This window comes from Rhagoletis pomonella, unplaced genomic scaffold (genome assembly GCF_013731165.1).
Source record: "Rhagoletis pomonella isolate Grant_MI unplaced genomic scaffold, Rhpom_1.0 Rhpom_scaffold_00004, whole genome shotgun sequence".
In the NCBI taxonomy this organism is placed as follows: Eukaryota; Metazoa; Arthropoda; class Insecta; order Diptera; family Tephritidae; genus Rhagoletis; species Rhagoletis pomonella.
The window spans coordinates 2,481,200-2,507,665 of NW_023458558.1; the positions used below are offsets into that span (position 1 = coordinate 2,481,200).

Consider the following 26,466-nt stretch of genomic DNA (forward strand, 5'->3'; position numbering starts at 1 on the left):
GTGGCTACGTATGGTTTTTTCTATACCTAGTATGTATGTATGTATCTAGTTTGATAAAAAAAAATTAGTTTTTATTCTTAAATGCAACTAGTATACAGTTAGTTTGCTCGTTTAGAAAATTGCTTTAAATTTCTGCGAAAGTAAAGATAAGGAAGCGAGCTAACTGAAAATGTAGAAGCAGAAATGAAGGTGACAACCATAACCACCATTTCAACAATATCTAATTCTTTTCATTAATAAAACATTTAAAGTAGACGTCACAGCAAATTTTTCATGCGTTCCGCGCTTTTCTGGTTCTCAGCGTGTATTTGAGTAACCTGCTGCTGAACCCTAAACCCTGATGATCATCTCACAAATCTGTTGTGGAGTTCTACTCTTAGTCAAAATTTTCACTACAAAACTTCTTAAAAAGGTTAATTATAGAGTAAAATGGTAGATCAAAAAAAAATGCGCCAAAGCTAACTTTTCTGCTTTTGCTTTTCAAGCACCATCAGCGCACTCACTATTACACATATCGTGCATATTAGCTAAAAGACTGGCATAACTGAAAAAAGCAAATTTTTTAAATTACTCGTTTGGTGGCACTTCATATTGTCTAAAAACGTTTTAGAAGCAAATTGAAAACTTTAAACGCGCCTTCTGAGAAATCCCTGAGTTATGACAGCCTTTTTGAAAATGCCTCGTATGTAAATATATACATAGAATAGCAATGATTTCACCGATACCATAAAATGTTTATGCATAAATAGATCTATTTTCTATTACTTCCACTCAATAATAAAAAACAATCCATACAAACAATTAGCTAATTTCTTTAAGTTAAACAAACGTACTTACATACATATGTATTTACACGCATTTTGTAGTTGCAGTTAAGTCGCCATTTGTTAATCGTCGTCAGCATTATTTTTAGTTCGCTTGTCAACCACTTCCTGACACTAAGTACAAACAAATAAATAGCAACAAATATTGTAGCATTGCATGTTGAATAAATCCATTCATTTTTTGTTATTTAATAGTCGAAAATCGAAATCGAAAAATTGTTAGTTTGTTTGCTTGTTGCCTGCAGTTTCACTTTCCACTCTCCGCTTGTAAGCATCTGTATTTAGACCAATACGTTTGTATCGCTTCTTTTTTTGAATTCCAATGCTTTAATCGTCTAAGTCCCACAAAATATCTTTCTATTTATAATGACTACACAAACACCTTTCATGAAAACAATATTTATGTATTTATATTGAATTAAGCATGCAAAATATATTTACTTTTCAAAGATTGACTATTCCAAAAAAAAAACAACTACTTTGAAATCCTTAAAATATCCTTCTTAAACACTTGAAGTCTTAATTCTACCATATTAAAAAAAAAAAAAATAAAACCCTTTTTGTTTCTTTCTCCTTATTAATTTATGATTGAACTCTTTTTCATGTTATTTAAGTTACAAGATAAGTTTAGGTTTGGTATATATAATCATAAACATATTTTTATTTAGTATATAGTTTTCAATTATTTAGTTTTAAGCGATAAATTCTATACCAGCAATAAGTTGAGATGTCAACTTAGATAGGCTTGCAATTCGAGCTCCAACTTCTCGTACACTTCAATGAGTTCGTAAATTTAATGAACCCGAGCAAAAGACGTTTACTTAATTTTGCAATTCCGCTAAAATAGATCTCTTAAAAATGCGGCGCTAAAAAATTTTATATATTTTTTTCTGCCTTAAACAGATGAGTCGTAGATTTTGATGCCATCTAACCACTCTGCGCCCTTCAGTCAAAAGTCTTTCCTAAGACAACTGCCAATTCTGGCAACTATCTTCTAGCACGTGGGATCTGCTAGCGAGGAGGTCTTAGCGTTCGCTATTCAGTTTCTCTGTTAACAATAAGTTTTCTAAACAATTTATTTTAATAAAAAATATATTTTTCTTTCTAAAATAATAAATGCAAAAACTTTTCACAAAAAAAAAATATTTTAAAATTTATTATTTAAAAAGGTTTATAAAAGTTAAATGAATTAAAAGAATATTTACTTTTTTTAATAAGCTTTAAAAATTAAATACAAAAACAAAAAACAAAAAACATTGAAAAAAAGAAAAAATAAAATAAAATAAGTGACTAAAAATAAAATTAATAAAAATGATTTTTAAAACAACAAAATCTAAAAACTAAAAGAAAATTAAATTAAAAAAAAGGTTTTTAAAATTTAATTCAATTTGAAGAATATATTGTTTTTCAAACAGTAAAATATACATAACTATTGCAATTAAAAAAAAAAACAAAAAAAATAGTTAATAATATACAATATTTTCCTAAAAACTAAATGAAATCGAAAAATATTCTTCTAAAATAATAAATCTATAGATTAAAAGAAAACGTAATTATCTAAAAAAAAAAACTAAACCAATTTCGTAAAACCTTAACTAAAGCAAAACATTATTTCTCTATTTAAAACAATAGAATCTAAGAATTATTGAAATAAATTAAAAAGTAAAAAATATAACAATAAAAAAGAAAAAAGATAAAATAACATAAGTTCCTGAAAATTTGATTACATTAAAAATATTTTTTTTTTAAACAATGAAATTTAAAAAAAAATCAAAACTTTGATTAAGTTAAAAAAATATTTTTAAAACAATCTAAAAATTAAAAGTAATTAACATTAAAAAAGAGAAAGCGTTTCTTAAAATTAACTGAAAGTATACAAATATATTTTTTTCTTTTTAAAACAATGAAATTTAAAAGTTAAATTTAAAAAACAACTTTATTTTTCAAACACTAAAACCTAAAAAATTTATTATAAAAAGCAAAAATACAATAAATTGTTAAAAATTAAATGAAATTAAAATAATATTTTTGTATTTAAAACAATAAAATCTAAAAATTAAAAGAAAATTTAATTTAAAAAAGAAAAACAGGAATTAAAAAACTTTCCTTTTTGGTTGTTGTTGTTTCCGACAGGGTGGGTGTATGATGTATTATGGAACGAATTTCCGTCATCCCTTGTCAAATTTGGTTTGGAGGCAAACCGGTTTCGGCGTTGTGCCATCTTCAGTGTCATTTTTCGTGACACGGACGGAAATTCGTTCCATAATAAATTAAAAAAACGTTTCTAAAAATTTCATTAAAATAAAACAATATTTTTCTTTTTAAAACTATAAAACGTTAAAATTATAACAATGAATTAGAAAAAAACGATAAAACAAAAAAATCCTAAAAATAAAATGAAATAAAAAAAAATATTTTAAAACAATAAATCTAAAATTTCAGAAACACAATATTACAAAAAAAGTTTCTAAAAATTTAATCAAATCGAAAAAATATTTTTGTTATTAAAACAATAAAATATAAAAATTAAAGGAAGTTGTTTTCAAAAAAAGTTTCTAAAAATTAAGTGTAGTCAAACAAATATATATTTTTCTATTTGAAACAATGAACCTTATCTAAAAATTTTAAGAAAAATAGTTTCTTTATTAAATAAAAAAGTAAAATTCCTGGCGATTCGAACATCGTTTCTTTCGAATGGCACGCAAGTGCTTTGCTCACTCGGGCATTGCGACTGTTGGAGCAGCGCGAGCAAAATATGTACATTTGGAACATGCTCAAGTGCTTTCCTCAAAAAGAGCTTTTCACCATGAAAGTTAGCAAGGAAGCTTTTTTTGTAAGATATTCGTGCCCCAGAATAAACATAATCTTTCAAAATACATATCTTGCCTACTGTCTTACAGTTATTGCACAAAAGAGTTGTAACTATCTTAGCCAGAATTGCCCTGTTTAGAGAGCAATGCAAAGGCATAACAATCATAGTAAATCTTTGGAAAACATCCCTTGCGCTACTCTTAGTATCCGATCACAGCCAAAAGTCGCGACATAAGTACGATAAAACCTTATTTATGGAAAACTGTTAATTTACTACCATTCTCTGATTCCTGGTTGGATGACTGGCATATGAAACACCGAGTCATACAAAAATTCTTAATGCCTCTCTGGCATTACAAACTCAAAGCAATCCATATTTTTAATTATGTTTTTGAAGTACTTTATTGTGATAATATATGCACATTAGGGTGCCCCACCAAATAAAGTCGTGGTTTTCCACTAGAATTAAAAAAAAATATTAAGATTTACATGAGTTGGACTGATTTGAAAAATAGTTTTTCAAAAAAAATTTCATCAGATGAATGAATCCTAAAAGATCTGCATAAAAATGTTTGAACATACAATTTAATATTTTCGCATAATATTTTGGCAGAAATCTTTAAATTTAATACATTTTATAATTCAGACAAAGAAAACTGTACCGACTTTTTTATGGAGAGTGATGCACCCTAATGTACATACTACTTATATTGGTATGATCTAAAAAAGTAGTAATGAGTTTCGTTTTCAAACCAAGGCTTATAGGAGTTGATTTTTTTACCTTTACTTCAATTCGTTGATTGTTTTATTTTCCATTAAAGTTAACTCAACCAGTTTATCATTTTGTTCTTCTGATATTTTGTTTTGTTATCCAATCCCAACAACAGTGGTTATATACAAGGATATATTTTTTAAATATATTATATTTTAACATAAAAAAATTCTTTGAATCCAAAAATTTTTATTTCATCTTATCAAAATATAAATTCAAAGCCAATCAAGCGAAACTAAACAAGAAACACAAAAGAAACATGTAGTAACGTAAACGAAAACGCTCACACCCACATACCCTAAACTATTTGCTAACTCATTGAATTTGTATATCAAAAATAAAAATAAAAATAAAAATAAAAAACACATAAACTACGAGTAGAATCACAAGAAAGAATAAAATAAAAATTACAACACAAACCATAATTTTTGCCTGAGTTTGCTGATTAGTGAATATCTTACAGATGAATTCCATCCAGCGCCCACATTTACGCCGCCAGAGCTGCCCAAGCGGGTGCATGTGCGCGGATCAGTAACGGGTAATAAAATTAAACAATATATACCACATACATACAATAAGTCCATACATAAATACATACATACTTGGCGTTTTCGAAAACATCTTTTGTTCACGTCCACTGAAAAAAAAAAAACAACATAAAAAAGTATCAGCTCATTTTTCATAAACTGTATCATTTTTCTTCATGCAAACTGAAATCATAAATAAAAATATTTACACATTTATTTGAAAGGAAGGAAAAGGGATTTTTTCAACATGCGTTCAAACGAAATCACAACAGAATATAATGCAAGAAATATTTGAAAAAGAAAATACATTGTGTATATAAAAATGGCATGAAGAAAGAATTTTACTATGTACATAAAAAAATATGGTTTTTTTTAGTTGTGGTTTTTATTTCAACAACTGTTAAAGGAAAGCGATCACTCTTATTTTTAGTTCTAAACTTTTGTGATTGCTGAAAAAATTAAAAAAAAATTATCTTTGGAAGTGATACTTTTTATTTTATTTTCTTGCCGAGTTGTATTTAATTGTACAATTTTTCTTATCTCTATACCAGGTAATATCTCCATTTTAGTATTGTATTTTTTAATGATCGATATTTCAACTTCACTCTCAAAGTCACTTTTAAAGAAGAAAATATAATTGCAAGATAATTTTCGAAGAATTCGTAATTCCATGCTTATGATAAACTATTAGTAATTGCCTTTTAATACCGCCAGTTTTCAATTTTAATTAATTGGTATAAAGAACGTGAAAATATTGTAGCTTACAATAACAAAAAAAGTTTCTTAGCATCCTAAATTAGTTTCTTAAATTACTGTAAAAAAATTTTATGTGCTATTCAAAATCTTCCATACAGAGATATTTTGACATTGACATAAATAAGTATGTATGTATATTTATCTAAAATAAATTAAACCAGTGTGCGGCAGACTCAAGCATTCATTTTGCAGCATGTTCATTTCACATTAAAGGATCCCACGTCTATATGTATATACATATATTTTCTTACTTTTGGTAGGGATGCAAATTCTCGCGAGTAGCATCGATACAAATCGCCAGAAAAACAATTACAGTTTTATAATTTCTCAAACTCTAGTTAAATTTAATACAAAAAAATCATTTTGAATTCCAATCAATTCTCTTTGAAATGCAATTAGGAAAATATGTACTCCCATGTATTTAATTACGCTTCCTACATCCGCGCTAGTCTGGGTAAAAAGTCGTAAGTCGGGCCAAAGGGCATGAAAGTTTTACTTCCACCGATTACTGTATTTCAAAATAATTATTTGGGCTCCCAAAAAAACGGTTATATTCACTACATACATTGAGGAGTTATATAAAAAAAAAATAGATCTAAACAATCAGTGGTGTAGGATATATAGCTTAGAATTTGTATAATCCCTTCCACACGAAGGACCTTTAAATATTGCCGCGCTGTTATTTGCCAGCACCGTGCGGATAACAAAATAGATAAAACAGTGCCGGCCACGTGAAAAGGGAGGCCTTTTGATACTCAGCATTGTCAGTTTTCGTGCGATGGGAATGGCCACTGGTGGAACTTATAAGGTCACTTCTTGAGAAGGGGAGAAGAGTGTGGTGTTTATAATTAGTTTGCAACGAGAGGTACTGTCATGGAAGTTTTCGTTAAGAGGAATATAGTTGGTATGCGCTGAAGAGCTGATGGACGCTGTAGAGCACTGGTGGGCACTGTCTTGCCCGCGGGCAAAGCTCTTTTAAGCTTTCTATACATTTTGTATGACCGCGTGCCGAGCAAAAGCTCTTTCTGCTCATCGCTGCTGTAGAGCTGATTAGCGCTGTAGACCTGGTTTACACTGTAGATCTGTTAAGAGGAAATGAGTTTGTATGCGCTGTAAAGCCCTGTATGCAGCTCTCAAGAAAACGGTCAAGAAAAAATTGCCATTATTTCGCGTGTGTGTCCAAGAAATTTTGACATTTTTGGTACCTCACAGCCTGTTGCCTCACTCTTTCCTCAAGAAATAATGGAACGGGCATATATTTCTGTTGCAAACCTGGGTTGCCTTGTGCTCTTTTTTCACAAAAAACCTTAGAAAACCGTAGTAGAAAGCGTAGTAAATTTCTTAAGAACTGCGTACTGCCTTAAGGAAATTTGACTCAAGAAAATTTATTAGCCATTTCTTGTACGTCATTTTATATGGAGTTTTGGCTTTTCTTGAGAGCTGCATACAGGCCTTAAAGCTGGTGTGCGGAATAACTTGAACCAATTGTAAATTTTCACAACTATTAAATTTTTCGCAATTTTCTCAGTAAGATATATTATTTTTTTTTTAACATTTAAACTTACAAACATACATATACACGTACAGTTCAAATAAATGGAACTTAAGTCGAAGAATCGAGTTTTCAGGAATATTCAAGCAGATAAGCTCTTGAACATTATTAACTTTTTTTTTGCTAAACGATGTGTTTTCCTTGTTTTTTTGTTATATTTAGTATGCGAACTACCCACAAAACAATTTTTTTTTTTTTTTTAATATCCTATAAGTGCATATCACCTTAAATTTAAAAGAAAATCAAATACCGTTAGTTACATACTATATGGATTTAAAGTATTTCTTACTGTTACCTGCTGTTTTTTAGTTACTGTAAGTTGTATCTGGTGTTATTTTATTATGTAAATCAGTTACTTTCATACTAAAATAATTACCTGTCTACTACGTTCACTCGTATGTGTCTATTTACTAATACAAAAAAAAAAAAAAAAATAAATACGAATCATTAGTGGTCGGAATTTCTATTTTAGACGTGATACTTACTCGTTCAATCACTACTATATATTTGTAACTACATCATTCGTACTCGTGCCAGTATACTTATTCTATTATATTTGAAATAAACTAAGTAATTATCTTAAGTGAATTTCTGAAACCCTAAAATATGCTTGTTATTCGCTTTTTTTTACTAAAATATAACTTGTATACGTTGAATTTGCATTCATCTGTGTATGTACATACATATAAACTAAATAGTTACACTACTCAAATCGACTATTCATAAAATTTCTTTTGTAAGATTTTTTTTCTTTTTTTGTTAATATTTCCCAAATACTTGTAACCTTGCTTCTTTTGACATTTCACTTCTTCTCTCTTCTATAACTGTAATCATACTTAATTCGAATCGCAATAGTTCAAAACTAGACTCGTTTGTGTCGCAATTTCTCTGCTATTTGAAAAGAAAAATAGTCTTTTAAAAGTACTATAAAATTTTTGTCAGTCCATAGACAAAGTGTAGTTGTAAAATGTATGTTGCTATTATTCTAAAAACTACAACAAAAAACAACAAACCCATCAGTGTTTACGGCCACACACGCGCTAACTTGCAAAACGAAGAATCAAATATTTAATATTAGCACTTCGTAAAGCAACAAAAAAAGAACTGATATAGCGCTGTTGTGATCTAAGTACTTAGTTGCTATATTTAGTACAAAATTAGTACAGATGTCCTTAGCACAAGCTAATTTTTAACAACTTACATAAATATATACTGTCTATGTGTGTCGCACAAAGAAAACACTAAATTATATACACACACGCGTACAAAAATGTTTGAAAAATTTACCTTTCTTTTCGAACTAACTAAATAATCACCGCAAAAATAACAAATGCCTATTTTTCTAAAATATATATTTTTTTTCTGTATATATTTTTTATTGCTTGGGTGGTGATTAACTAGGTGACATGACACGCGATAGAGAGGATGTAAACCGTAAGTATTTGAAGGTTTTGTGTGTTGTTTAAGTGTTTATCGAAAGGTCACCAGTGTATCTAACCAGTGACATTTTTTATTTAAAATTCCTTTTGATTTCATATTCACTTGTATTTATTTTTTGTATGTATGTATATAAATACCATGCCCGAGAGAAAAGCCTTACTTCCTTACTTTCCTTTGAAGTTTATTAAAATGTTTATTATCTTGTATTTGGCCACCGAACTTGTGGGTTGGTTTAAGTGGATTGTCACCCTGGTGGCAAGCAACTAGCAAGTTTGTCATTTTGATTCCGCAACACGTGCAATCTGCAGCCATTTGGCGGCTTTAATGGGTAGCGCTTTTATTTCAGGCGGTAATGCGTCTGGGATAGAACCGTGCCCGTGAACCGTATTGTCTTTCAGCGCCCCAACGCAGGCAGGCTGATGTCACTGAGCAGCTGAGTTGTCGATAAAGACATCTATAGGTAATAAACCAAGAAGAATGTGGAAAACATCCTTCGGGCAGGATCTCATTGAACATTTTACCGCAGCGGCTGCTGACCTGTTGCCACCGGGCTACGAAGGAATAAAGTATAAAGGAAAATCAGTCGGACTACTGTATGCTTCACTCTTTCTATAAACTCAGAGTTCAGTTCAGGGCATTTGGCCTAAAGGTGAAAAGGTGCCAAGTTCGTTTTTTTTTTCAAAAATTAGTTTTTGATGCTGAATGGCAGGTAATACGAAAGGGCATCGATTTTTCGTCTCTCCTGAACAATTTAAAAAGATGGACTTGACACATTTTTTTCGCCCTTAGGTAACGATATATAATTTTTTATTATATATGTGCACTTTCTAAAAGAACATGAAATCCGAAATGTTACGTAACCTCGAAGATAGACAATTTTATGTTTAAATGTTAAAAACAAAAAATCTTATAGAGCAATTCTTATTCAGCGACTCAAAATCTATGGGAAATTACTATGTACATAGTCTTATCCAATGAACAATTATCAATTAGGCTACATTATTTATCTCTCTCAAGAAACTGAAATCGATATTTTTTTCGATATATATAAAACGATTATTTGATATGAATGATTCTCTTTAAATAATGAAACGTCTCCCATCTTTGCCTGGTATTTTCTTTCCTTTAATTTTATAACATATATTATTAATTGAAAAGTAAATGTAAATTTTTATTTCTGAAATGTCACTGGTTTTTAAATCCATTACAAAAAGCTCACATAATAGGTCTAATAGCTATAATTATTAATATTGAAACAAGTAAGTTGCGAAAAAGCCTGAAACCCCTGCCCCAAGTAATAAATTTCGTATATTAAGTATAGTTGTACTTTAAGTCCGTGATTGCTTTTCCTTTTAGTAAAACAAAAAACATCTACATACGTATAAACTATAAACTAATATAAAATCAAAACTAAGTGTTATTACTATATATGTAAACAAACAAAAAATTTTAAAGCGGCTAACTTTTTCAAACATACTTAGTATGTATAACTAAATAAATAACTACATATGTATATAGGGTGTTTCGCAATAGTCCAAATGTTTCGGTTGAATAAACTAAAAGTTCGTAAAGCAAGGGTTGTTAGCCCCTAGAATTCGTAAATGGCCGCGGCTTTAGAACATAGTTGACGAGAAGGAGCTTTCACTCTCTTGCCGGGTTAAAATGTTAAAATGTTAAAAAAAAAGCTCTACACGCCTTTTCAATAATAAAATAAGAGCCCTCCAGTTGAGTAACAAAGAAGAGAACTATTTGGCTCATTTTGAAACACCCTATATAGTACATACTATAACCAAACAAATGTGCTTAATATGTTTAAATGTATATAAATATGTAGTTTGCAAAAAAAAAAAATCAGTATAAATTTTGCTTATATTTTTTTTTCAGTTATAAATCGCAATGGCCGCCGTACGAACGGCACTGGTAACGGTAGTACAGGGATGCATATGAACTCCATAGCAGCGAAACAAGTTAACAAAGTGAAGCCAACAATTAACCGACAACAGGTTGAAGGTCAGGTTATATCACCCTCACAGTACAATAGGTGAGTAATGAAAATAATGAAATGAAAGCAAAAAAGAAAAAAAAAAATATTAGTTTGAAAAATTATACAAGCTGCGTACATAGGTACATATGGTGCAAGTATAATGCTTAAAACATATGCAAATAAAAAAAAAACCTCTAAATCCAACGTGCTGTATTTATTAAAGTGAAGGTTTTATATAAATGTAGATCATAAGCTTTTAAGCCTTCAGCCATTTCAAAGCTTGTTTTTACTATGGAAAATTTAAATAATGCCGAATTCCGACAGTTGAAGAAAAATCAACGTACGCAGGCTTAGGCACAGTGTGAGTTGGTGCCAATGTTGCATTATTCACATTTTCAACTGCAAATAACAGTTGTATGGACAAGCTAAAAGTATTTTTTTTAATTACCTCCTAGCACAAACAATAGTTTTTTTTTTCAAAATTTTGGCCTTGAGCGAATAAATTAAAACACATGTTTGGGTTTATTTTGGAGGTTAACTTTAGAAAGAGAAAAAGGGCGATGGAGGTGCAGCATTCCTCTTTTTGGGAAAAATGTTATCAGCTACATTCTAATAACATTGTAGGAAAAATCTCAATTTTTAGAATGACACCAAAAATGCCTAAACATGTCAACTTAATGTTGGGTCGTAGATTATGGATCTGTATACCGTTTTCCCACGCCGGTAGTTTTCCCAAGATATTTTCATTTTCGTGAAAAAATTTTAAATTTTAATAAGAAAAAAAAATTAATAAAATAACAAATCTTTTATAATTTTTTATAATTTGTATTAAAGCCTATTCTTTTGAGAAAAAAAATCAAGCTACTATCGATAAGAATCGGTGGATAAATAAACCACTGTAGGTTTTCTGCAAATTTTCGGCATTTTTAATTGTATTCTAGCCAAGAGTGATAGAGATTGGCGTCATTGTGTTCATATTTTTGACGCTGACTGTACACATACAGTGACTTCAAAAAGCGATCATATGGTGATTTTTTAAATATTAAACATTTAATTTTTTTTTTAATATTGTTCATCCTTAATGCTGTATATTACTAGGAAAAAATTCCATTTCTATATTTACAAGCATTTTTACAATACCGAATTTTTTTAAATAGTTTTTCAATAACATAAAGGAAGAAAATTGATATGTCTAACAAAAGCCATATAAATCCAATTTCTAACTTTGTGCAAAAATTTAAAAAATTCAATAAAATTGTACAACGACAAATTTCTACTTCGAAGCGTCTACAAAATAGCGTTGATTTTTTTTTAATCACTTGCTGCCTGCGTCACACATTTTCTTCCATATAAAGTTGCAATTTGTTTGATATGGAAGGAATTATCAAAAAATGGTATAGGAAAAATGTTCACCAAAATAAATTTTTTTTTTTAGTTTTTAGAAAAAATTTGTGGGTGCAGTTTTATATATGTATTATTAAAGCTAGCTAGTTGGTAAGTGCGTGCGTTGGTAGTTTATAATTTTTTTCACAAAAATTTCGAGCACATCTGTATGCGAAATGGGAAATAACAGCTTTGTGTTTTTTTTTTGTCTCGTATTGTTTATATTCTTTTTATATATATTATTAAAAATCAACGCGAGCTCTTAGCCACTTGCACTTTATTGTACTAATTTAATGATCCATAAAAGTTCATTTGGTCTCTTGCTACTTTTATAGACTTTCATTAAAAATATATATATTTTATTGAGTAAAAATGAAGGCTCCAGTGAATTATAAACAGTAAATGCCATTTTTGAGCCACTGTGCAGCGGCCGCCGGTTCCTTTTCATATGGGAAAAAAGTTCTAGAACCATCCGCAAAGTTTGTAAAACCAATACGAATTTTTAGCCGCTTCCAACTTGCCTTTTTATTGAGTATAACCGAAAAGTAACATAACCGAAATTTTATACAAATTTAAGTTAAAATGTTTCAAATTTTGATGAACATGTGTAAAATTTTTCCTAATTTTGTATTAAGTTTGAAACTTTCATTTACTACTTATATGTGGTTCTGGTTAAAGCATTTATAAAAAATTACAACAAAAATTTTTGCCTGAAAAACATTGTGAATATTCAGTAAAAAATAGCCATGTGAACCGCTTGTTTGTGTCACTGTATATACATATCACTTTCGGGTCGATTTACTTACGCTCTTGAAAAAAAAGTTGCTGCAGAAAGTTAAGGCATAGTGGAAACAAGCCTTAGAAAGCAAAAAAATATATTTAAAGAAATAGAGCTGTAGAAACAGTTTCAATAACTAGCGCAAGCTTCTAGTTACATACTTATTATGGAATTAAATGGATATGTATGTATATCAAAAATATTAGTTTAGCTGCTTTCCATGCGAGAGATTTTTGAATCAAATAAATGGCAATGGTATAGAATATTCTTCTTTTTTTTCTAGTAACAGTCTCTTATAAATATAGTTAAGTTAATTTAATTTTAAACCTTGTAGGTGATTTCAGTCAGTGATTTTCTTCATATTTTGCGCTATTTTCTGCCAAATCATCGACAAGTTCATTTCACGCATTTTTCCGTCCAAATTCTAAAACAAAATTCATTTACAATTGGTTTTTTTTTTTGTGTGTGTTTTAATTATAAATATTTAACAGCAAGCGTTTGTAAAATATGCAGCTTACTAATTGTATCTAATAAAAAAAAATACCAAACAAATGTGTTATAAATATACTTACTTGCTCTTTGTCACTAAATCTGAAATATGTTTCTCTACTAATAATTATGCATATGTATATGTTTCTAAGCTATGTCAAATCCAAATAATATCAATAACAAAAACAACAAAAAATAACATGCAATAAAAATTCTTAATGAAAATTTTGTTTCAGGCCGCCAGAAAACGATGCTAACCCATATGCGGGCTATCAACTCGCTTACGAAGTTAAAAAGCTCATGTATGCGCCCATTCTAAACTAATAAAAAACAAAAAATATTCTAATGCCTTAACTTAAAATTTCACACAATATGTAGTTGTTTGTCACTACTATTCTACTACTTTTCTACTCCTTTTATTACATACTTACGTATTTGCAACCATTTGAATAACTATCGTGTTTTGTATGTTGTTGTCTGCTTAAAACAAGCAATCATACATGTAAATTTTGTTACTACACATGTACATGCATACATAGTTTTTGTGATATATTTGAATGTATTTTGCTATACAATTTGATGTGAAGTATGTATGTAATTTCATCGACAATATTCGCATACATACATACATATGTAGATACTCGTACAATGTACAAATACTTGTATGTGCACGGTCACAATTCACATTTTGCAAGTTTTTTCATACACTTAAAATATTTTCAATGATAATTTTTGTCTGGGAAAAAGGCAATATTTACTATTGCCATGTATGTTGTAAATTTTTGCCAGCGACGCAATATAATCATTGTTTTTTTTATTTATTTTAAAAAAATCATATGGATATTTTATGATTTTTATTTTTTCGCTCCAATGTTATAATTGTATTGAGTTTTATTTTTTCACTTAATATGAAGTGTCGTATTGAAAAAACTCAAAATTGAATAGGAGGAATAAGTGTCAAAATGTTCAGGCCAGTTTCAGTGTATGCCGTCTCCACGGCCTTTAAGCTTTTATACAAAAAAAAAAAATTTAAGTGGAAAAATAAAACCCAATAATAATTTTTACCTCGGAACGAAGAAAAGTAAAATCAACTTATGTATAATAATTTTTTTTTTGCAAAAAATAAAAATTATAAAATAATGATTAAAGCTGATTTAAGTTATTTTGCATATAATGATTACCATCCCTGATTTTTTCAATACCATTTTTGTTGTTTTGAAACCTAAATAATTGTTGTATTTTACTCGTACTTAAATACATATGTACATCTGTACATACTTCCCCAGTCGGCATATTTAAGAGCCCCACCATAAAAAACGTGAGAAATAGGCAACAAATCGGCAACATAATTTCAAGCTGACGAATTCCGAATGAAAAAAGCAGGAAGCGCCATGGCGAGTGAACTAATTAATTTCGGTTTTAAATTATAATTAGGCATTCTAAAATAAATGATATATTAAAAATAATAAACTTGTTCCACATAACTCTTGCTCAAATGTCACATGTTGCAATAATAAAGCGATAAGAAAACGACTCATTCAGGTAATAAGAAAACGACTCGCAAAAACTAGCCGCCGTCGACGGACGTTTTAGAGCGACTGTTAATAAGAAATCGATGTTTACAAGATCTTCGAATAGACTCTAGTTTCAAAGGCAGATTAGAAGTCGTGTTTCCAAAGTCCATGAAAGTCAAATCTAATCAAAAAACCGTAATAGGCGCGTCGGAGCGCGTCTGGTATCAAGTCGAATTTCTGCTGTGTCTTTTTGTGTAATTTTCCCCTTGCATGGCAAGCGATAATAAACTCCTTCATTTATATTGTAGTCGACCATAACTTGGCAAGGCCTATATACCGCATGTTCAACGGAAGAACTGGGTCTCCCTATGGCCTAGAATGCGTATATATATCCCATAAGGGGCCGTTATCTCATCTTTTCTCTATATGGCCTCGTCAGCAATGCCCTGGAGTAGCTGGAAAAGAAAGACTGTCGGATTATGGACTAGTCTGACGAGATGGCACTCGTTGTCTAATTATGGAAAGATCGCCATCCTATTTCTTACACCAGGAGATACAATATAAAGTGTCTAAAGCCTAACTCCCCATATTGGTGACGTTCCACTCTTGGTCTCTGAAAAGTACAAGTATTAGAGCGTGATCCTGGAAACGAGGCTATTCAACTACTGACAAGCGAGTAAAATATGACATCAGCTATAAAAACGGCATAAGGAAGGGGTGGGGCATTTCTTCAAAGGTAGTCTATTTTAGTTAAGAAGTTAAATCGCATGCAAGAAGCGTACTCTATCACTATGCTTAGCGTTGTACCTGTGGAGAATGCCGGTAAGAGTGCCGCCATCTGCTTCGCCGGAAACACTGGTTTATGTTAAAATCCGGCACTCGGCGACCTTATAAAGCTTCGACTTGATGCCAGGCGAAACGGGCAAGTGCGTAGCAGGCTGACTCCGATTGGATCCTTTTCTATACATATGCTTATCAGAGGTTAGCGGTAGAGTTACATTCTTTGAAATAGAGGTGTGGAGTAAACATATTCACGGATGGATCGGAATTGATTGCAGAGTTGAAGTTGGACTGCTAGAAACTCTGCGTTAATATCAAAAGAAGGCTTCTCGATTTCTGCAGCGTATTTCAAGCAGATATGGTAACTATAAAGGAAGCAGTCGACTGACTACGTACCAGTTTAATAGATATGATGTATACTCGGAAAGCCAGGTGGCAATCAGGACTTTAGAAAAGCTATGCTGCAGTTTGTCACCTCTCCCTCGGTCAACTAGGATTACCGTCAAACCAGGTTGATTTTGGGTTCAGGGCGCAGTAAAATTGCAGCAAACTGCATGGCAGATGTATTGGCTAGTAGCAGAGAATTTCTTGTGGCAACCTGCGGGCTGTTTCTGCGCAGATAGGCTTTTAGTGTCAGTAAGCTTTGGTTGAAAACCGCGAAGTTCTTCTGTGTTGTAGTCGATCAAAAGCCCGCGTTCAAAAAAGTTTCTTCAGCTGGCTAAAACCCAACTATCGGTTCTAAGAGCAAGTCTGGCTGTGCACTTCCAATAAGAACGCATGTTATATTCTTCGGAGCGGACTGGAAAATCTATTAAGTGGTAACACAATAAATAATAAAAGAATTTGCTTCAAAACATCAATAATAACTGCGTGAGGGCCTCTATATTACTTACTCTGCCGACTGGTTCATCTTCACAAAAATACATACAATAAATGTTACTGCCCATCTTCTTATCGTTTCACACTATAACCGCCTAAGGGCGCTGTTACTCAAACGATTATATGATCTCTGGTCACCAACTGTTGTTGGTTTCACTGCACAATGAAAATTTTGTGTCAGAGAGAGAGAACTGAACTGAATGACCAGCAAACACCCGCTAGAGAAAGCAACAACAATTGGTGACCAGAGATCATATGATCGTCTGCGTTACGGTGCTCTAAGCGATTTTGTCCGAGCTCAATAAAGTACACCACTAGTGTGCCAACTGACGCCAATTGGAAATGCCAAGTGAAGCCAAGTCCCTGCTCATAGCATACAAAGTTACCTACAGACAGAGTTGGGCAAAATTTATTTAAATGGTGATTAACCAATAAATTAATAGGGATTTTCGTTAATAGTAAATAATATTTGATTCACGGGGCAATTCTGGCCACTGTCTTTCAGCTCACCACAGTCTTTCGAAGGCAGAAGTCTTTCTTAAGAAAATTTTCAATTCTGGCAACTATCTTGAAAGCTCTTTACTGTCTTTCGAAAGACTAATTGAAAGATCTGCTAACGTTAAAGAGTTCGCCTTTTAACAATAAGTTTTTTACAAATTAAATTTAGTTAAAAAAAAAAACATATATACATATTTTCCTTTTTAAAACAAAAAACTTATAAATAAAAGAAAATTAAATTAAAAAAGGAAGAAAATTGTCAAACCAGAAGGGAATAGAAGTTAAGAATTAAATTCTATTAACACTATTTATATTTAAAAAAGAAGGAAAAAACAATTAAGAAAATTTAAATGAAATAAAAAACATATTTTTCTTTTTAAAGCAATCAAATCCAAAAATTAAAAGAAATTCATTTAAAAAAATAGTGACAAATTAAATTAAAAAAAAAAATAAATCATTTCTAAAAAGTGCCTAAATGAAACTCGTTTTTATAAAAAACTAAATAAAATAAATTCCTTAAAATTACAAAAATTTTAATTTAATTTTAACAAAGAAACTTAAGAGTTTATAAAAATTAAATTGCATTAAAAAATATACATATATGTATTTCCTTTTAAAAATGAAAAAATCACAAAAATTATTATAAAAATGTAGATTAAAAAAGAAAAAAACAATTGCCCTGCGCCAAGACTCGAACTCGGATATCTACTTATATTGGCACGCCTGTGCTTTGCCCACTCGACTACTGCAATTGTATGACTGTTGGACTTACGCGGTGCTTTCTCTCAAAATAGCTTTCACCACGAGCTATTTTTTTACGACTGTTGTGCTAGAATAACAAAAGTCTTTCGAACTATCTTGCCATCTGTATTCCATTTGTTTTACGAAAGACTTCTTAGCCAGAGTTGCCCGAGTTATTTCAAATAACAAATAAAATCGCTATAAAATTATTGATAAGGAATTATTTGCTAGTAATTATATTACGGATAAATTTTACTCGAATAATAATCCAAATAACAATTCATTCGAATAAGGTCCAAGGTCTGCCTACAGACGTTGCTAAATACATATATGTACTTCGAGCATGCTGGTCTTTTGGTTCCTCTACTTCAATTCACTATCACTTCAAACTCGACTCGCTTTGGTTTGCTTTCTCCACACATTCAGTAACTACATACATACATACGTGCTTGTTCACATTAACAAGCAGCGTTTTTAAATCATTATTATTGACATTCAATATTTAAAATGTGTTTTTTTTTACTCATAAATCTAATTTTAATTAATTTTGCATTGCATTGCATAATTTGCCTTGAATTATTAAAATTGTTACATATGTGTCGTTGTAGTTGTTTTTTTTTTTATAATTCTTGTCTTCCTTAATCTATGTATTTATGTATAGATATCAATTGAGTGTGGCATTTAAAATAAGCATCTAAACAATTTATATTAAATGTTTACCTGTATCTCTCTCTCTCTCTCTCTATGTATGTATATGTATCTGTATCTGTACATGGCCCATTAAACACTTTGATACTCATTTTGCACAATCTCAGCAACATTAAATGCATTTGATGTGCATTCTCATTACTCTGAATTACCACATAAATACAACTGATTACGTCATTCAGACATTAAAAATTTTTTATTGCGTACTGATCATAATAAACAGTTAAAAGTACAATGACATACACAGCAAATAGCATTTGTTAGATTGATTTGTTAGTAAAAACATTCAAAACCATCACTCCAAATACTAAGCAATCTCTAAGGTTATTGCCTTTAAGATGTGTTAACCGAAAAACGTCAAATTAATATTTTGTTTACCAAAAATGTATGTAGGTTCTAAAACCTTGCTATTCGTGTAGAAATAATTTCATACTTAAGGGACTTTTTTTCAAAAATTTCTTTTCTATAAATAAATAAAATAAAAATAATTTCGCGTCCGTTGATATGACAGAGGATTCTCACCCTAATAATTATTTTGTTACACTAAACCACTAGCGTTCTCAAATGAAATCGCGGAGACTTGAAAGTCCTACCTTTGGCATATCTGCCAGTCGATCTCTCGAGTTCAAAAGATATTTTAATGAAATATTTGTTTTACTAATTTGAAGTCGCTTTTAACCCCATTGTTATTTGTACCATAAGCGTGCAGCTTAGACAGTCTTTGTATTAAGCTTCGCTTATTCTCATAAATTGTATTTTTCTATACTTAGATAGATTGATATAGATTTTGAAATCTATTATATGTACATACATACATATGAAAGGCACAACTACATATAATATGAGCAAAGCGGAAAACATTCACTTCACATGTAGATTGAACGGACGAAAAAATGCTCATTTTGATGCGCACAACTGACTTCTTTCGACATAAATACAGACATGCTATCTTCTTCATACATATTTACATACATAATATATATACGACTTTTAACTAAAATTTATATTTTTATATATTTTTGTGTATTTTTTAAACTAAATTAATATTTTTAGTCTCTCATTGGCTATATTTTCATATGCTTAATATTTTTAATTTTATTTTATTTGATTATAAATATCATAGGGAGTAGGAATACGAATATAACCTTCAGTATCCATAACTTAGTGAATCTCCTCACATTTAAGCAGTCTATAAATATATTTATCGATAATTAAATCGGCAATTATAAAAATAAATAAGACTTAAATTCTGGCGAAAAATATATCAGCGGTAAATTTATCAATGTTTATGTATAGATATCGATCAGTGCATTGGTTTGGATAGGCATGTCGACAAAGGTATCAATTAACATTTAAATACATATTTATATATAAATTTCTCTCGTAGGGAATTTCGATAACTTTTTAAAAATTAGATTTTTCCTGAAATTTTAGCAAATAATAACAACATTATTAAATATATTTATTTGTAAATTGATCAATACTTATGTATGTATATTGATTAATACATTGATTTCGATAGGCATGTCGACAAAGGTCTCAATATTTTTCTCAAATTTTTCCTGAAATTTTAACATTCGATAACAATTAAAAATAAATATAGCGAGAACCAGATATCGATATGTATTACTTTCTCTTTATCGATAACGATGTTTGCGTTGTCACGTATACAAATTTTAACTCTATTTTAAATATTTTTGCTTTTATTCGCATTGCAAAGTACCACGAATGGACTCGAAGAAGTTTGGGAAAAAGTGAATTGGGCCGTCAAAGAGCCAAAACTCAATTCTTAAAAGTTTTGAGCTTTCGGGTCCAATACGCGTAGCAATGTTACTTAGAATCTCTTTAATAGGGAAATGGGAAATTACGTTAATTAATTTATGCACATTTTATTTCTAATTGTAATTGGATTTATATGCTCATTTTCAAGTTACAAAACAACTCAAACTCACATCAAATCCTCGCGCTAAGCACTCAACGGTAACCAAACAATCGATAACATTTTCCCAGTGAAAACACGCATAAGCATTTCAAAACATCAACTCGTAGCATCCAATAGTTTTGTTTTGAAACATTAAAAAAAAAAAACGTCTAAATTAAAAACAACTAATAATATTTACATACATACATACATACTTCAGAGTGCATTTTCTTGTTATGACTGAGCACAACTACATATACGGCACAAATAATCATACATCAATACGTACGTTTGTCCGATCCCATGATTCGTTTTATTCCATAAGTATTAATGTCAAAACAAAAAAAAATAACTTCTTACTAATTTGTGGTTATTTGTAAGCATTCATTCATATGCATACATACATACCTAGCTATATATTTACTTACATGAGTATAGTAGTATTGCACTGCGGTTGGATATTTGTTCGCGCTATTTACCTATGTATATTTAATTATCTTTATATCTCGACTTTTCTCTAATTTGCTGCGCTCAGGCCAACTAGCCGGAGTTCCGGCACTGGTACACAAAACCAAAACGGTGGCGTCACACTACCGGCCGGTATTGCGGATGATCAATCGAAGGATTTCGATTTTGAAAAGACCGAAATGAAGTACGATTCGACGGGTATGTTCCACTGGAGTCCGGCTAAGAATCTAGAAGACTGCATACTGGTGAGCGTAACAAAATTGCATCATTTAATTACGAAAAACTATAATTCAAATGTATGTACATATATTTTTTTTTATTTCCGCCCTTACTTTTGCCATCAGGATCGCAATCAAGCGGCAATGACCGTTCTAAATGGTCATGTTGTCGTATGCCTTTTTGCCGATCCAGATTCGCCGCTAATCGGATTGCGCAATTTGGTGATGCCACTGCGCGCCTCAAACTTTCACTATCACGAACTGAAGCATGTGGTGATAGTCGGTTCGGTGGACTACATCCGACGAGAATGGAAAATGTTACAGAATTTGCCAAAGATATCGGTGTTGAATGGTTCGCCGCTGAGTCGCGCCGATTTGCGTGCCGTTAACGTGAATCTGTGCGATATGTGTTGTATATTGTCGGCGAAAGTTCCTAGCAACGACGATCCGACGCTGGCCGATAAGGAGGCCATTCTCGCGTCGCTCAACATCAAGGCAATGACCTTTGACGATACGATCGGTGTACTGAGTCAACGTGGGCCCGAATTCGATAATCTGAGCGCGACCGCTGGCAGCCCCATTGTGCTGCAACGGCGCGGCTCCGTTTACGGCGCGAATGTGCCCATGATAACAGGTAAACTGCATCGCACTAAGTTGGCTGTGTTTGCGATTAAACGACCAAATCACGCGCGACACGTTCATCCAGCCGGTGACGGATGGCACAAAGTTGGCTGGCACACACATGGATGTCTTCTTTTTTTTTTTGTTAGTTAATATTGGTTTGAAGAATTTTCTTATCACATTGATTTGTATGTTTGTTTGATTGCGTGATTTTTTCGTATGCACTCAAGCACTAGATTTGTAGGTATGTAGTTAGTTAGAAAAATATATACGATTTATAGTAGTGAGCGCTTTGCAATGATCCAGATTTTCTGCGAAAAATCCAAAATAAAATACATTGCAAGGCATTCACGCGTCGTTTGTGAGCCAACTTTGTACCAATCATACGCCCGGTCATGAACGTATTAGTCGCATTAGTCTGCTCACGCCATATTCTACAATTCGCTCGCCGCCTAGTTAAAGGTCAAAGCGTTAAACTTTGTTTTGGTTGTTGTTTCAAGAACTGGTCAACGATAGTAACGTGCAGTTTCTCGATCAAGACGATGATGATGATCCGGATACGGAACTATATCTGACGCAGCCGTTCGCCTGCGGTACAGCCTTCGCCGTTAGTGTTCTCGACTCGCTGATGTCGACGGTAATTTAAATTAAACTACATACCAGTAGCTTCCCCTACCTACTAACAAAAACAAATAAACAAACAGTTACAAAAATGAAACACCAGAAACACTATCTCTTTGGACTCTCTCTTTTTGGGACTGCCTACAACTTTTGGGCTACACAACTTGCATCCCACATACTAAATCAGTTTAATTTGCTCATTTATTTTTCAATTTACTCTAGACGTACTTTAATCAAAACGCTTTAACGTTGATCCGCTCTCTAATCACCGGCGGCGCTACACCAGAGCTGGAGCTCATACTCGCCGAAGGTGCTGGTCTGCGTGGCGGCTATAGCACCGTGGATAGTCTTAGCAATCGTGACAGGTTGGAATTTTAGTGGATAATATTTTCTATTCATTTTTTATCTATTTCGTTTGCATACTTAGATGTCGTGTTGGCCAAATATCTCTGTACGACGGACCATTGGCTCAATTCGGTGAATGCGGCAAATATGGTGATCTATTTGTGGCGGCGCTCAAGTCGTACGGCATGCTATGCATTGGCCTCTACCGATTTCGGGACACGAGTTCAAGTTGTGATGCGAGTAGCAAGCGCTATGTTATAACGAACCCACCCGATGATTTTTCACTACTGCCAACAGATCAGGTGAGCCTTAGTATACTTAGTAAAATAGCAAGCTTTATGCGAAGTAGTATTGCAACTTTGGAGAGTTTAAATTTTATCAGAGGTGAGGGTACAAGTAAAAACTTTGAAGTTTTCAAGGAATTTTCAGTACCGGTCAGAGATTTTTCAGATTATTCGTGTTTTACCATTCGAAAATGATTCAAGATTTTTTACAAAGTTGCAAGATTTTTTTCGGAACACAAATTGTTCTATTTTTCGATATATTACGGCACTTTTTTAATTTTCTTGGAATTCTTTGGTGTTTCTCGAAATTTTTTTCGTTACTTTTCTGGGTACTTGATGTTTTGTATCGGTATTTTTTCGATTATTTTTTATACACATAAATACTTCGGGTATTTTCGAATACTTCCCGTTCTATTTCTTATACTTTTTCAAGATCTTTTTCAAGAAATCTCATTGTTTTTTTTTTGCTCGGGATAATATAAAGCAAACTTTTCGTACACAACAATAATCGGTTTACCTCGCTTACAATAAAAAATTAAAAAAGTCAAAAATAAACTGTTTGTTATTCGTTGTGAAATGCATCCGATCTCTGAAATGTTTTTTTCAGAAGAAACATATATTTATGTACATATGTGTGTGATAGGTATTTTAAGACCCCTCGGTTTTAAAGAGCCGAAATATTTTCAGTCTGAGTAGGATCAAAAATGCTCTGCCTTCGGCCATACTGCGCTTAAACTATTCTCACTCACTGTGTCTCTTCAACCAAATCGAAAAGCAACGAATATAACTGGACCATCGTTCTAGCATTTGCATTTAACTTCCAAATTTTCAACATCCTGAAAGAATACTTTTAATTTGTCTTTAGGAATGGTAAATTGGATTAGCTCTTCTCCTCACTCCTTTTTAATTGATATTTAAACCTATTGCACGGAATACGTCAGGCGATTTGCTACCTAATTGGCCTGTATTTTTCTGCGGTTATACTCAGCAAGAGAGTTGAGATTTTCTATAAACACTAAAACTAGAAAGAATTTAATCTCAAATGAAAAGAGGTGACCTTTAGTGCCGCCTAACGACTGTCCGTTGAAATTAGAATGTGTCATTATGGTATTTCGAATGTAAGTTAAATATCGCTTACGGGCTAATGGCGATAACGGTAGCTAAATATCTGCCCCTATGCCTTCTGGAGGCATGGGGCATGTGTTATCGATATACATACATAACGATAATATCGGCAAAGCTTTCGTTAAATATATACATTTCAATCAAATTTAACCGAAGAAAGACTGGGTGCATAGAGGTGCTCGCTACCACCCGGCAGAGCCTAGGTTCAGTCCATGGTCAGACCACTATGATAAGCAAAATGGTTTACACCTGGGGAACATAGCGGTTATGATCTTTACGGTGAAAGTCATAATTCAACCGTGAAAATTGGATTTCTTATTTCCCGATTAAATTTAATAATTATTTTGTGATTTTAATTTTTCGATAAAAAAAATAATTTGTTTTGGACTTCTATTTTTTCTCTAAAAAATAATCATTTCTTTGTATTTCTTACTTTTTCGATAAAAAACAATCATTGTTTTTGGATTTATCTTTTTCGATAAAAAGTAATTGTTATTTTGTGATATTTATTTTTGGGGTTTTTCGAAGGCGCCGTAAAATAGTACATTTCTTCCACTTGTGACACAATCAAGTCACTTACACTAAGGACAACAAATGGAAGGTATTTTAATGATCCCTATTTCAAAAATATTTTAAACAGGGTTGCCACATATTTTGAATCGCATTTAATTTAAGTTTTTGTTTAAAAAATAGGTAAAATATTACTATTGAGAGAAGGTTCTTAAACAATGCTTTCCCTATATACAAAATTGTATTCCTTGTGATAGTAGTGTAAGGTTGCCACTTTCTTTCGATTCTGCACAATTTATCTAAAACATCGCAATATGGATACCAAATGAAAGGTATTGTTGAGGACTTCGGTGAGAAAATATTTTCGATCAGTGTTACCACCTAAATTTTTTAGTAAGAAATAGATAGATATCGAAATTCATTTTTTTTTCAAACATATTTTTTCAAAGCTTTCCAAATGACCAGTCTTTGATATACAAACCTTGAAAAGTTTAAAAAGTATATGCACACCGGGCAAAGCTCGGTCAACCTGGTAATATGCATTTACATGAGGCGATTTGTTGACGGGCGATAAGCGCCTCCAAAAGTTCACTTGCTGTCTACATTGAGGCCAGCGATTTTTGAAACACCATTTATACGAGCGATTTTTGTTGAACAATGATGAATCGCCTAGAAGGCCGCCTCATGTAAATGCAGCTTAAGGTAAATAGGAGAAACTCTGCCAGGCACTTGGCAATAAAAACCCATTCTATAAGAATTTTTCACCAATGAAGAAATATAAAACCGAAGGGGCAATCGATATCTATCTTCAATTTTTTACATATTTTAAGTAAAACTATACAACTTTAATGCTTTGTCGTTAATATTTCTTTCTTACTTTCCCATTTTTGCTCCCAACTATTTATTCAAAACTTAATAATCTTTCTTTATATTTCAGGTTTTCGTATTAATGCAATTCGATCCGGGCTTAGAGTATAAACCGGCCGCTGTGCGTGCGCCAGCTGGCGGTCGTGCTGCCAACACACAAGGCTCCGGGGTCGGTGGGGGTGGTTCAAACAAGGATGATAACTCTTGATTGTTACTGTGTAGCGCCTTAACTGATGGTCCTTACTCGTACATTTGAACAATGGAGCAAACGATCGGGTACAAAATAGCGCATTTCTGGCAATTAATAATCGGCAAAATATGGCAAAAATTTCTAAAGGCAATGCAAAATGTATCAAACAAAAAGTATTAGATAACACAACGGAAAGTTCGTGTTCTAAGTAGTATCGCCAAAGAAAACTGATTGTGAATTGGAAAAGAAAATTACCTATATGGAAAAAATAACAATTGTATGTAGTACTTGGCAGACCAAGTAAATGCGCTATTTTGTACGTTTATATTTGCACAGACATTCGCACAAGCGAACCTCAATGGTATTCTACATAACAAAATGAGGAATGAGACCAAACTACTTAAACAATTTTATATCGATTTAAAGCAAATGTCTTTGCAAATATAAAATAAAACTCCAATAAAAAAAAATATATACACAAAACTGATTCATTGGATCAGTAGAGTAAAATCCATCGTTCAAATGGTTTAAAGATTGCTTCCCACACCATTCCGTCAAACTCCTCTAACTTCTTGATAAATTTTTCTAAAAAATATTTATAACCTGTATTTATTTTTATTTTTATTAATTTAAATAAAAAATATTTACAAATTAAATTTTTTGCTTAAGTATATTATTTATTTAGTTAAACAAAAATTTATTTTAATTTTAAAATCATCTTTAAATATTTAGATATTTTTGCCATTTATTCTTGACTGCACTTGCATGCTCTCCCATATAGAAAGACCTACCTTGTAGCTTAACTTTTAAAGTTAAATCGTATAAATATTTACAATAAAATCTAGTTATGTATGAACTTT

At 31.7% G+C, this 26,466-nt stretch overlaps 1 protein-coding gene across 1 annotated transcript in view; it reads left to right on the top strand.

The window, feature by feature from the left end:
* The window catches only part of LOC118736803 (calcium-activated potassium channel slowpoke), a gene marked incomplete in the record, with an annotated part of 257,695 nt that extends 231,459 nt beyond the window's left edge, over positions 1-26,236 (top strand). Inside the window, 10 exon segments of the mRNA XM_036466842.1 lie at positions 4,871-4,945; positions 8,644-8,676; positions 10,567-10,723; positions 13,553-13,618; positions 20,893-21,070; positions 21,170-21,677; positions 22,165-22,301; positions 22,508-22,650; positions 22,713-22,932; positions 25,487-26,236. Coding sequence (XP_036322735.1) covers positions 4,871-4,945; positions 8,644-8,676; positions 10,567-10,723; positions 13,553-13,618; positions 20,893-21,070; positions 21,170-21,677; positions 22,165-22,301; positions 22,508-22,650; positions 22,713-22,932; positions 25,487-25,624 — 1,655 coding nt within the window.
* Positions 26,237-26,466: the final 230 nt, after the last annotated feature.